Source organism: Paroedura picta, chromosome 9 (genome assembly GCF_049243985.1).
Source record: "Paroedura picta isolate Pp20150507F chromosome 9, Ppicta_v3.0, whole genome shotgun sequence".
Taxonomy (NCBI): Eukaryota; Metazoa; Chordata; class Lepidosauria; order Squamata; family Gekkonidae; genus Paroedura; species Paroedura picta.
The window spans coordinates 65,524,263-65,538,202 of NC_135377.1; the positions used below are offsets into that span (position 1 = coordinate 65,524,263).

At 43.4% G+C, this 13,940-nt stretch overlaps 1 protein-coding gene across 4 annotated transcripts in view; it reads left to right on the forward strand.

Annotated features, from left to right (window-relative positions):
- Positions 1-13,940, forward strand: part of DSP (desmoplakin) — a 56,428-nt gene that overhangs the window by 24,856 nt on the left and 17,632 nt on the right. For all 4 annotated transcript variants that reach the window (XM_077353147.1, XM_077353149.1, XM_077353150.1 and 1 more), the window contains exons 6-16: positions 725-775; positions 2,078-2,239; positions 3,192-3,296; positions 4,083-4,178; positions 5,302-5,427; positions 6,113-6,265; positions 7,293-7,447; positions 7,821-7,947; positions 10,767-10,980; positions 11,673-11,887; positions 13,052-13,218. In XM_077353147.1, coding sequence (XP_077209262.1) covers positions 725-775; positions 2,078-2,239; positions 3,192-3,296; positions 4,083-4,178; positions 5,302-5,427; positions 6,113-6,265; positions 7,293-7,447; positions 7,821-7,947; positions 10,767-10,980; positions 11,673-11,887; positions 13,052-13,218 — 1,571 coding nt within the window. The remainder of the gene's footprint in view (positions 1-724; positions 776-2,077; positions 2,240-3,191; positions 3,297-4,082; positions 4,179-5,301; positions 5,428-6,112; positions 6,266-7,292; positions 7,448-7,820; positions 7,948-10,766; positions 10,981-11,672; positions 11,888-13,051; positions 13,219-13,940) is intronic.

Below are 13,940 nucleotides of genomic sequence, written 5' to 3' on the forward strand. Positions count from 1 at the left end.
GACATTGAAACCTCCCCATAATTGCTGCCACTGGGGTGGGCATAGCTTCTTTGCTTAAAGGAAGAGGCTTCCTTGATCTCTGCTTTCACAGAGATCTAGCTATGCAGGTAGAACTTGGCAGGCCCAGAAACATAAGGAAGTCTGTGCCTATGGGCATGCTGAGGGCAGTTGGCTGATTTCTTTGATCAGCCTTGCTGTGGTACAGATTGACCTAAATGGTGTTGGTACAGAGCCTGCTTGGTGTAGTACAAGCTAGCGTGGTGTTGTGGTTAAGAACAGCAGTCTCTAATTTGCAGAACTGGCTTTTATTCTCCACTCCTCCTCCACATGCAGCCAACTGGGTGACCTTGGATGAGTCCCAGTTCTCTCGGAAGGAGAGGAAGAGTAGACAGTTGTAAGCTGCCTTGAGACTCCTTCGGGTAGTAAAAAGCACAAAACAACCAGCTTCTTCTTCTAAATCTCTTTTTTTTTTCCTGTTTCATCCAAGACCCTTGAGATTTTTCTGCAAACAGGTACTGAGAAATACCATCAGACACAATTAGTTGTAACCTGAATAGGCTCCCCTAAAACAATGTTGCACCAAATTCTCCTGTCCTGTCCTGTCCTGTTTTGTTTTATTCTACAAAAGTCCTTGTGTAAAGCTCAGAACCTCACGGTCTCCTGGCTTGTCCTTCTCATTCCAGCATACTAGCCACGTAAGTTATTCTTTTTCTTTCTCCCACAGCGTGAGAAGTCTGCCGTTCATCAGCTGGAAGAGGAGTACGAATATCTCCTGGTAAGACAAAAGGCACTCTTAATTTCTGTAGAATGCGTGTTGTCCGCTTAGCAGCAGAGAGTTTGCTGTCAACCCAAGGTTCAGAACTCATATAGATTCCAGGAATGGGGTGATGAGTCTGGATAGGCCACATTTCCTTTAGGCATTTTTCTCTTACTATATGTGACCCTGAGTTTTGCGAAGGGCTTGGTGCTCACTCCTGGTGGCCAGACTGAACTCAAGCAAGGGCTCTGGTGCTGTTGACTGTGGAGTAGAGCGGAGAGAATTTTGGCCAATTAAATTCTTTTGTCCATTAGTGGGAGAAACGAGACTTTCTCTAGCCTTCTCACCAGTCATTAGCCATGCCACTCTTCATCCCAGCTAGAACTGTCTAGTACTCAATACCTGGTTTGTTCATGTTTGCCGTGACCCATCTCATCCCTTTCTCCTCCCTGGCCAAGAGCCAGCGTTGTGTAGTTGTTAATAGCAGCAGACTCTAATCTGGAGAACCTGGTTTGATTCCCCATTGGGCCAGTGACAGTTCTCGCAGAGCAGTTCTCTTAGAGCTCCCTTAGTCTCACCTGCCTCACAGAGAGGAAGGGAAAGGTGTTTGTAAGGTACTTTGAGACTCCTTCGAATAGTGAAAAACAGGATACAGAAAACCAGCTGCGCTTTTTCTTCTCTTCCTCTGAGCCGGTTTGATTCCCCGTTCCCCCACATGCAGCCAGCTGGGTGACCTTAGTCTCACCATAGCATTGATAAAGCTGTTCTGAGCAAGCAGTAAAATCAGACCTCTCTCAGCCTCACCTGCCTCACAGGGTGTCTGTTGCGGGGAGAGGAAAGGGAAGGCAATTGTAAACCGCTTTGAGATGCCTTCTGGTAAAGTGGCAAATAAGAAACAACTCTTACTCCTCCTCCTCCTCTGCTTTAAAACATCTTAACTTTGATTCAGTTCTGTAGATGGCTGTCCACATTTAATTAAAAAAAAAACAGACCTCCTCCCCGCAGATAATAGTTCTTAGGTGTGTCTGAAAACTTTTTGGCTATGCTTGCTGAAATGCAACATGGGTTAGCCAAACCAGAATTAATTATGCCAAGCAAACAGTTTTTCTTGATTTCTCTAACTAAGCGATGATGCATTGTTATCTCAGTGTGCAGTGTACACTGCAATAATGTGACCAGAATACACAGGAATATGCTGAAACCAGTTGATACCCAGAGTGATATGTTTTGATTGCTCTTTGCCACATTTTATTCCCTATTTGTTTGTGCCATGTTTTCATCTTTGAATTCAAAAGCTGCATGTCACTCTGCTCTTTGTAGAGGTTCTCCTTTGAAAGGATGGATCAGTTGCGCCAGCTGCAGAACATCATCCAAGCAACTAGCAGGGAAATCATGTGGATCAATGACTGCGAGGAAGAAGAACTTCTCTATGACTGGAGTGATCGGAACACCGACATCGCCCGGAAGCAGGAGGCCTTTTCTGTGAGTTACCCTAAGAAATAAAAACCCGCAGCGGCCATAATGTTATTTTTTGTCATACGGCCATAAATGTTATTTTTTGCCGATTACTTTTATTTTTAAAATATCGAAGCTCTGTGGATAGATCATTTCTATACTGCCTTCTGATCAAGAATGTTCCACAAGGGCCAATTCTGCATGGAGGGTTTAGCAACGGGCTGCCCCCCGGTGTTTCTGCTGGGAGGGGATGGTCCAGAGCTTCATACTGCCACATGCAGTACTGCCCCACTGATGCTTCCCCCTGTGGCCCGGACCACTGCAGCCACATATGGGTGGTACATCGGGAGGGCCTGTACGGTTCCTGCCGTGCAACCCGGATTGTCTGCCAACACATGGCCATGCATTGGTGGAGCCCCCATTGGCACCCTGGCTTCCTACTGAATGCTGGAGATAGCTGCATCCCCTTGCTCTGCAGCTTCCAGGTGCCTGGGTCAGGCCGGCAGTGGGGCATCCCCTGGCCGGTGTTGACATCATGTGGCGTCAGGTGTTTCCCCCGCCTTTGGACGAGTGGTATATCGGAGCATTGTCCTGTGTGGAATTGGCCAAGATGGCTTCACAGCACAATGCATTTAAACAAAACCATCAGCATAATAAAACATTTAGCTCCGAAGAGGAGAGAACATGCTAAATTTATTTGAAAGTATCCCTGAAACAATTGTGGGGTGATCTTATTGGTTTCAAGGTGAAGAGATCTTTGTGTGTCTTCTTAGAACAGAGAGAAGTGAGGAGAATGACATGCACATTGGAATCAGTGTGTGTAGAGGAAGGTCTTAACTGTAGGGCATTGGCCTTGACACTGTTCCATGCGCAGTGTAATATTGTATGCTGATTTTTGTAGTGATTTCACTATACATGAGTGAAACGGACTTATGGCCACTGATTAAAGTTGTGATTAATGCTGAGTCTTCATTGGCAGAAACGTATGAGCCAACTGGAAGTCAAGGAAAAGGAACTCAACAAGCTAAAGCAAGAATGCGACCAACTGGTGCTCAGCCAGCATCCTGCTTCGGACAAAATTGAGGTGTGTCTTAGGCTACCGGTGTTCTGGTATGTCTGCTGTGAGGGAAGTTTTGCTAATCAAGGAAGCTTTGGCATTTCCAGTATCTGAGATAGTGCACATACAGATCACAGTGCTATTTAGAAATTCATGCCCCCCCCCCTTGAGGCGTTTCATTAATCTCATGGGACACCAAGCCAAATTGTAGTGGTGGGCATCCTTGAATTCGGGGTGCTGAGCTAGATACTACCCACAGAATCTGGCCAGTATTATGAACATAAGAAGAACCCAGCTGGATCAGACCAGTGGTCCATCTACTCCAGTTTCCTGTCTCATGCGGTGGCCAACCGGTTATTCCAGAGGGCCAACAAGCAGGGCATAGAAGCCAAGGCCCTCCCATGATGTTGCCTGCCCAACACTTGGTTTCACAGATTTGCTTCCTATTAATTTGGCGTTTCCCTTTACTCATCAGGGCTAGTAGCTATTGGTGGGCCTGTAACCCATGAATCTGTCTAACCTTTTAAACCTGTCTGTGTTCTTGGCCATCACTGGCAGCGAATTCCACAGTCCTGAATAAGGAAGTATTTACTTTTGTCTGCCTGAATCTGTTGTCCATCAACTTCATCGAGTGCCCCCGAAACTCAACTACCACTTCCTTTGCTTGGCAGGATGGGGAAGGGCTGGTCACAGAGAGCTGGTAATAGGGCAATCCAGCTACTTGCTTGAATGCTCCAGTCTTGATGTAATTCAAACTGTATTGTTTGTACTGAGGACGAATTGTGATATGTATGTTTTGTTTTTATTGTTTAGGCCTACATGGATACCCTGCAGACTCAGTGGAGCTGGATTCTCCAGATCACCAAGTGCATTGATGTTCACCTCAAGGAGAATGCAGCGTACTTTCAGGTGCATTTGGATGACCAGTGGCAATGGATGTTGCATTCCAATTTAATTTATGATTTTAACAGTGTAGTTGTTGACTTGTGTAATTGAATAAATTTCAGTTTCAGTTTGTTTATTAGATGTTGTAGCCATAAGCCTTAACATTATTATAAAATCAAAAATCTAAAGTGAAAGAACATCGAACACAAAAATAAACATAAGAAATAATATATAATATAATAAAGATACACAATAAATACAAAAACCATAAAAGCCCAAACCATAAAAACTCAATATAGAAAAAAGCAAAATTTTAGATTTAAATTCCATTGACATTTCCGTCAACAGATTTCTTTCTTAATTGATAAATGTATAAATGAGTACAAAATATTAGGCCATATACAAGATCTCTTTTCTTTTGCCAGTTTTTAAGTAAAGTTTGTAGACAGTGTGTTTTGCTTAAAGTAAGGGACACCTGTTAAATTAAATAAAGCATGTAGAATTAGACACAAGTCTTTTAGGTTGTCTTTCCTTTGGTTCTTTTTATTCCTTCTTCATAACTATGTTTTATTGTCTCAGTATAGGTTTTCTTTGCACACTTCAAATCTGAGATTTTCACCTGTCAGTCATATTGACAGCATTGCTGAACCTTTAAGAGCCAGCTTGGTGTAATAGTTAAAAGCAGTGGCTTCTAATCCGGAGAGCCAGATTTGATTTCCCACTCCTCCACATGCAGCCAGCTGGGTGACCTTGGGCCAGTCACAGTCCTGTTAGACCTGTAGAGCAGTTTCTCTCAGAGCTCTTTTAGCCCCACCTACCTCACAGGGTGACTGTAGTGGAGAGAGGAAGGGAAGGCAATTGCAAGCCACTTTGAGACTCCTTCGGGCAGTGAAAAGCGGGATATAAAAAACAACTCTTCTTCTAATTGAGGGATTTTCTGCTCATTGAGAAATTCCTTCCAGTCCATTCTTTCACTCACAGAGGTTTACATCCATAAGAAAAAGACTCCTTTTGTGAACAGAAAAAGTCCAGGAAGCCAAAGAGCATGTTTGGATCCAACCCAGAGTCATCATTCTAAGACATCTATACACTGCAGTTTTACAGCTGTCATGTAATGGAGATCTTTTTTTTTTCACTTTCTGTACAGTTTTTTGAGGAAGCCCAATCTACCGAGAGCTATTTGAAGAATTTACAGGACACCATCAGGAAGAGGTACATCTGCGATAAGAACATGTCCTTGCAAGTTCTCATGGAGCAAATCAAAGAGTTAGAGGTATGATGGGCACTATTATTTGAGATTCTATTTTCTTTGGTGAGATCAAGCTGTCTCTTGTTACTTCTCTCATCTTCAATATCAATTTTTATTGAAAGGTGTCATGTTTGTGTGGCATTGACATGTTTCATGCATGCTGTCCATCGCTTCAAAGTACAGTCCTCTTGGAAATTTATCCATGTAAGGGATGCTGGGAAGATGGGAGTGTTTGGGTGAAATGGGGAAATATAGATGGAGGAAATTGTAACTTCCTAGCTTTCCTACAGCTTACTGATATGACAAAAATAAGCACCTCCTACTTTCTGAAAATATAGAGTCCTTCCTTTGGACTACGGCATATATTTGGAACTAGTGAATTTTTCACACTTGTCAAGCACTGCTCATTTCAGGATCTCCAAGCTGTCAAAAAAGTTTTGTCTTATATCGCTGTTTCACAGGGCAATCGATCGCCACCCCCCACCCCCAGTTTTGTGGCTGAAGCTGAGATTTAAACCCAGGATTACAATGTTCCGCTCTCCCACTCTGTGTATTATATTTTATTGGCTATCACTGCTGAAGTCCGTTGAGAGATTTGCTTATATTGTCATGAAATATTGGATCCGATGCATCGATACGCGAACCCTGTCGGTCAATAGTGTTCCTTGTTTGGATAACATTTCAAATTGAGCATTACTTGTCTCTGTAGATTGAGCGAGAGAAGATTATGGAATACAAGAGGCAGGTCCAAAATTTAGTGAACAAGTCAAAGAAGATAGTGCAGCTGAAGCCGAGGAACCCTGACTACAAGAGTAACAAGCCGATCATTCTCAAGGCCCTGTGCGACTACAAACAAGATCTGGTAAGAGTTCACACTGTGATTGGTTGGTGCCCATTAAGAGCTCTATGGAATGGGAGTGCTTTAAAATAACTGCTTCATCCTTTGTATTGCACAAAGTTCCTTGAGGAAGCGGTGGAGTTTGGTGTCCACATAATTTGCTAGCTATTTATTGTACTTATTAAGATTTCTAGATTTCTTTTGTCTGGGGCTAGCTTGCAGCACATGAAAAACCTGCACTTACAATGCTCAGCTAAAATCATCTTAAAAGCTAATATCCCCTGTATGAACTGTAGCTGCTAAGACCCTAACTACACAAAGAGGCATTATAATGCTTACAAAATTAGATCCGGTGCTACATTCAGCACTATATAGCCCAGGCTTTTTCAACTTTTTACCCATTGGGAAACCCCGAAAATATTCTTCAGGCTTTGAGAAACCCCAGAAGTGGTGCAATTGTGCAGAATCTGGTAGGGAAGCATAACTGGGTCCATGCCCACCGAGGGTCCCTCACCTTCCCACTCTCTCCAGGCCTATCATTGGCCATTTTGGAAGGGGTAGGTGGGTTGACACCACCCAATAAATGTTTAACAAAGTTTAGCAATATATAAAAAATTAACTCCCACCCATCCAGGAGATCCTTCCAGGCCCATCAAGAAATCCAGGGTTTCATGAAATACTGGTTGAGAAGGCTTGCAGGATTGTACCACTTCAGAATCACATGGCTGAATGAAGGATCCTGGTGTAGTCATCATCTTGATAGAATATTATTCTGTGTGCAGTAAGATGCCAGTTCTTTCCATAGAGGAGCATTAAAGCATTATTACATCATTAGTCTATCCTGTTTTGTAAACATTGGCAGTCTTCAAGCAAAGGTTGAATACACACTTTTCTTGGATGCTTTAGGACACTTTGGGCTGATCCTGTGTTGAGTAGGGGGTTGGACTAGATGGCCTGTATGGCCCCTTCCAACTCTATGATTCTATGATTCATTGTGTTCTAATTCTCATGTGCCAGTATCGTACAATACTCTTTCCCACTTTCCATGCAGAAAACAATGAGGAAAGGAGACGAGTGCATTTTAAAAGACAACAGCGAACGCAGCAAATGGCACGTCACTGGACCAGGAGGCGTGGATATGCTGGTGCCCTCCGTCGGCCTCATCATCCCTCCCTTGAATCCTTTAGCTGTGGATTTGGCAACCAAGTGAGTTTGCAGCATGGCCCCAAAATCCCCTTTCTTGAAGAAGAGTTCTTGGATTCTGCCTCCCCCCCCACACACACACACATTGCAGCTGCCCATCTTCATTTGATTCTCCAAAATGTGCACTTTCAGTGTTCAGTGAGTCATACAAAGTGGCTATTAGATGGGCAACTGGCACTGCTCACAAGCACATTATTCTCACCAAAACCTGAGACCTGTCAGCAAATGATGGTTTTGTGTTCTGGTGGCAAATGTTGGCTTGGAGCATGTGCTGCAGGAGTGCTACTCAACAGATTTTGTTTACTGAGTAGGAAACGTGTGTGTGTGTGTGTGTGCATTTTTTTTTTTACACAAATAATCATTCATTGCTCCTTAGGATTGAACAGTACTATGATGCCATTATGGCCCTCTGGAATCAGCTGTACATCAACATGAAGAGCCTCGTGTCTTGGCATTACTGTATGATTGACATTGAGAAGATCAAGGCCATGACCATTGCTAAGGTGAGCATTGCCCCAGCCTCTGTTGTTAGAGCAAGAGAGCACTTCTCCATCAGTTTGCAAACTTGTAGTTGTCAGCTTCCTTTCTGGAGAAGGTCCCTGAGCCTTTAATAGCTCCTTGTAATTACTATAGTGCTTTGATGTGTGTCACACCTGAGTTTGGAAAGAAACAGGAGTCCTGTTTCTGGTAGAATCCAGCAGCTAGTCAGGCTCACTCATTGGGCTGCTTAACTGCATTCATACAGTCACACCCTTGATTTCCATCACAGAATGATCCAGGCTAGTTACCACCCCTGGTTCCATACAGCACAGTCATTAATGCTATGTAGAATTCTCTGTTCATCCATAGGCATGGAGTGAACATTCGCGAATCACGAGATCATCATCACAATAGAATAAACCAAGAATCTAGTGGCACTTTGAAGACTGTCAGAATGTGTGCTAGGTTTAAACGTTCATGAGTCAGAGCTTCCTTCAACAGATGCATGGAGTGTCTTGTCCATAGCAGCTGTAATTTAAATGTGAAGTTATGACGCTCCATGCATCTGGTTGAAGTGAGCTCTGGCTCCACCAAAACGTACGTTGGAATAAAGATTGTTAGTCTTCATTAGGGACATGGGGAAAAAATGGCATTTTCCTGTTTGGATCTGTTGGACCTGTAAAAATAGGTATTTTTGAAAAATCCCAATTTTTTCAGGTCCAATAGATTTGAACCTAATTATGTGGATTTTCCTGCAGCATGATGGAAACTGCGCTACAGGAGAAGCTGTCCTCAGGATCTGTGTGTGTTGGGGAGTTCTCCCTGCCATACGCGGACTTCTCCCGTGGCATGGTTTAAACCACATCATTGGAGAAGCTGTCTCCAGAATTTGCACGTAGCAGGGAGGTCTCTTGCTGCTGCATGGAGACCGGAGAGCCTCATCTGGGGTGGCAGGAGCTGAGAGCAGAAAGAGGAGCCAACCCCAGGTGAGGCTGCATGGAGCTCTCAGTTCCCACTCTCCTGGCCGATCCTGGAGAACATTAGCTGGGGTCAGTGGGAGGTGGCTCTTGTTCGGTGTAGCTGAATTTTCAGGTTTATTTGGGCTCAACTATACTGGTTGCCAATCAGATTATTTAATCTATATTCAATTTAAATAATACCTGAACATGTCCAGTAAGATACTTTCCCCCACTTAGGTTATTTCGATTGCACGCCCTTTGTAGCCCCACTGTATTTCTGTTTCATTTTGCTGCTGTAGACTAACAATGCTCTCCGTCTTTAAGTATCCCTGCAACAACTGAATAGAGTGTAGGCTGGAATCGCAGTATTGCCCTATACAGATATAAATCCACTGAAAGCTGTGGGATAAATCCTGAGTAATCTGCATAGGATTGCCCTGTTGATGTTGCAATGAATTCAGTTGATGTGATCTTTCATGTATGCACCTAATAGAAAATTTAATTTTAAATTCAAGCTTGTCACATTATTATTATCTGGAAAACCTATTTAAAGACAGACTGAAATATGAACAAGAACAGGATTAGTTGACTGGGAGAACCGGACTGACCAGATACCTGTAATACACTGTATGGTGCATACATACATACGATAGGAAAGGAGAAGAGGGTAAAAATTATGAGGTCATTCACCTCTGTAGTCCTTTGGGGTGCTTCTCCAGTTGTCTCACATTGCTAAAATCCACTTCAAAGGGTTGTCTGTTTTAATTTGACAGTGCCAGCACATCTCCATTAGTGGAACAGTAAACAGAATACTAGGAAGTGAATCCCATTGAACTAAATGGAACACTCTTCAGAATAAATGTGTAAAATCAGATTTGTGCATATGACACAAGAGACAGGTGTTAAAGCTGGCAGAAGGCAAATAGCCAGTGCCTGGTTCCTTCATAACAGCCACTCTATTATGTTCCATACATTTTCTGGGTAGTCATATTTGAACAATGAGATTATCGGACAGTAGCAGGGAAAGAGTTAAACACCCTTTCCTGTTCCGTCCTGCTAGAAATTGAGGTTCTGCATCAAAACTTTTATAAACAAAAAGAAAAAAATGGCACCAGGGTTTGACTATGTGAATCCTAGTGATTTGCCACTTACTGGGTGTAACAAATTAAAGGCACATAGGATGCACATTCAGTGAACTGCATGGCCATGCCCATTGGAAATGAGTGCTTTTTCCATCTGCATCCCAAACACATGTATTACAATAATTAGGGGCATACCTTCCTGATTTTGCAGAGGTTGTCTGCCTCTTCTCAAGTGATTTACATACAGATAACATGATTTTACAGACAACTCTGCTTTTACTGATGCAGCCTCTCCCTCTTGACCTTTCTGCGCATTAGTGTGTAACCTTAGATAATTCACTCTGACATAAATCTTCTTAGTTTAACCCATTTATCACTTTATTTCTTACAACAAAATGCAAATCTTTCCAGATGTATTGCTTCCAGTATTACATTGCTCATATGGATTGTATTCCCAGGCTAGTTGTTGATGAAGAACAAAATTCATGTAATACCTTTAATTGTGGCCACCAGATTGACACAAAACACTGGGAAAACTTCTGAGTGCAACAGAAGTCTTTACCAGGCTAGTGAAGTTCAAAGCCTGCACAATGTTTTGTGTTGCTTTGACTGGTCCTTATGAAAACTCACAGTTAAAGTGCATTTAAAAAGGGCTCTCAGAGTGACCTCTTGGCTTGGAGAAGGCAATTTGTTCTGTTTTTGGATTTTGAGTGGACCACAAACTTTCCCCCGACTTTACGGATGGTTGTTGGCCCTTCTGAGTTCCCTTCCTTAAAATTTTTATCCCCCTGTTTGTTTCAGCTGAAGACAATGCGCAGAGAAGATTATCAAAGAGTAATAAGTGACCTGGAGCTCCATTATCAAGAATTCCTCAGGCACAGCCAAGGCTCAGAGATGTTTGGGGATGATGAAAAGCGAAACATCCAGACCCAGTTCAGCAACGCCCAAAAGCACTACCAAACTCTAGTCATCCAGCTGCCGAGCCATCCTCATCAACCGCCCCAGACTCAACAAGGTTGATTTCCCCCCTATAGGAATGCTAATAAATTAACTATTCATGCTCTGTGTTGAAAGAATGTACAGTATGTGACCACAAAACTCCCACTGGTGCTTGTATTAAACCTCCTGTTTATTCTTTCTGCTTGGGACAACAGAAACAAGGAAGAAGGGGGCATTATCTACCATTTATTGCAGTATTTCCCAGCTGGGATTATGCATAACCCCAGTATTACATCAGAGCCCTAGGAGGGATTATAGTGGTGGTGGTGGGGATTTAATTTTTTTTAAATGAGGGACAGCTTCAAGGTTTGGAGGTGGGTAGGAACAAGGGCCTAACTCCTGCCCACCACTGTGGTGGCCTGGATTTTGGTCCCAGCAGTGGACTGAGGCATCCACTAGCCAGCTTCAGGACTTGTGGGTGGGTAACAGGAGTCTACCTCCTGGTAGTGGGAGTGTCCTGGTCACATCCAGTGGGAATGTCTGGATGATGTCACTTCTGATTACATGTTACTGTAGAGAAGGCAGGCGTTGGAGGCTGACATCACTTCCAGATTACCTTGAAGCCTGAAAATTCAACAAGTGTGCCAGTTGTTACTAGTTGGTGCCTAAAGGTTCATTGGTGACCATGATGTTCTCCTTCTCCCTTGTTCATGGGAATTAACTGTATATGCCTAGAATCTAACTCATTATCTCCTAATGTTTTTTCAGTTGTCACTGAAGTCACTCATTTGGGCTCCGTCAATCAAGGTCAAGTGAGTGACAGGAACCGGGACCAGGAAAAACAAGAGGCCTGGCTGCTCATGGAGCTCCAAAAGCTTCGGTGGCAAATAGAAAACTGTGAGGTCCGGACGATGCAGAGGACCCCACTTCAGCTGGACCAGGGGGCTGCTCACAATTTGGCAGGCAGAATCAATGAATTAGAGGTATAGCAATTTTGCAGTCAACAGGCACAGTGTGCTGTCTATGAATCTAGATGAGAGCCCCTCACTATTCATGGAGTTTTGAGAAAGCAGTTGACATCATCACAAAATGGCTGTCATGGAAGGCAGGGCTAATCATAAAATGGCTGCCACAGTGGATGATTTTAAATGGTTGGGTAGCCTTCTGCTTCTGTAAGCCCCTGAACAATGCACAGGTGGAGTTCCAGTGAATGTTCATATAATGTACTAACTTATGTGTAAGTGTCAACTTCACATGCAGCAGATGAGCGTCCTTCACAATACAAGAGAAGTGCCCCCTGATATGCTTGCATTTCTGGAATAGATGTCTGAACTCATGAGGTTTCAGTCTACAAGCATTTTCAAGAGTAGCTCCACATAGAGTGAATTGTGGTAGTGCAATCTGGAGATGACCATTGCATGGATCAATGTGGCAAGGTCTTACTCAGACAAATAAGGAGCCAGCTGGTGGTCCTGGAGTAGGTGAAAAAACACGGTGCTATCAAGGACACTTATTTATCCAATGATATCACAGAATCCAACATACAGATAACACTATTTTATAGGGAACTCTATTTTTCCATACTAATCCAACCATACTCCAAGGCTTTACATGGTGTACAGCTCTGGACACCACTGAGTTTCAGAAGTGACCCTCCAGCTAGCATTTCAGTATTTCCTGGCCACATAAAATCACCTTGGATGGATTCAGCTTCAGCCAGCTCCCCCTTAACCTGGACTACTGCATTGCAGGCATTGGGATTATGCTGAGAGCCCTGCTGCAGGCTGCTTATCCAGCAGGAGGAAGAGTTGAGTGTCATCAGCATATTGATAGCTCCCAATCCCAAACCTCCTGACATCTTGGCAAGAGGGGCATATATGTGTTAAATTATACCAGAGAGAGGATTGCTCCTGTTGGGTCCCACATTTCAGGTCTCATTAAGAAGACCGCTCCTCTCTGAGAGGAGAACAGCCTGCTGAGAACATCCCTGGAGGAATGAGGAGAACCAACCAAGGGTGATGCCCCCTTACCCCTTGAGAGACAAGTTGGTTGATCAGGAAAAGTAGTATATACATTCTATCAGGAGCAGATTATTCATCTGATTGTAATGTATCTCAGTAATTGAATGTCTGTCTTTCTTTTCTTAGGGCATACAAAATGAGTCCCAGTCCATGGCTGATGCCCTTAACCGGCAAAAGGATTACCTTCCGAACTTTAGAGGCACTGAAAAATATCTCTATTTGCAGTCAGAAATCAGTGCTTTGTTTCAGAAACTTGAAAATATTAATGGGGTCTCTGCTGGTTATTTGGACAGGTAAGGAAACAGACAAGCTCTTCTGTGGTATCAGGATGGATTATTTATATTCCAGAATTTTACTTTGGTAATAAAAATAGTTATTGAATGTCAAGAAATTAACAAGTGAAAAAGATGCAGAACTCGGTAGTCTTTACCAGGGAATGCCAGACTGTGGCTCTCCAGATGTCCATGGACTACAGTACCCATGAGCAGGTGCTGGCAGGGAGCTCTTGGGCATTGTAGTCCAAGGGCATCTGGAGAACCACAGTCTGGCCACTCCTTGTCTATTCCAAGGGTCCCCAACATGGCCATGGTCATATGGCACCCAGTGACATCATTCTTGGTGCCACCAGGTGTTCTTAGGAAGTGGGTGGAGCCAGATGAGGTTTTTGCAAAGCAATCTTTATGATTGGCTGTTGGAGAGCTGATTGTGCACATTTTTTTCAAACATTGCTTTGGGAACAGCTGTTATCGTAGCACAAGCATCTTCGCTGCGTGACTAAATGTAAGCTATGTGTTGGCTAAAAAAAACATTTTCCAACAATGTGTTCATTTTAAAAGGCATCCTGTTAAAAAGAGTTTCTGCCTGAAATGCCAGCAAGTTACTATTAGAGTCATGCATAATCTCAAGCCCTGAGATTTTGGGCTTGGCTCCTCTTCCTCCTGTGGTGACTATTTTGGGGCTGCTCCCTCCACAGTGTCCCAAAATTCCAAAGGTGTCCCCAGTCTCAAAAAAGTTG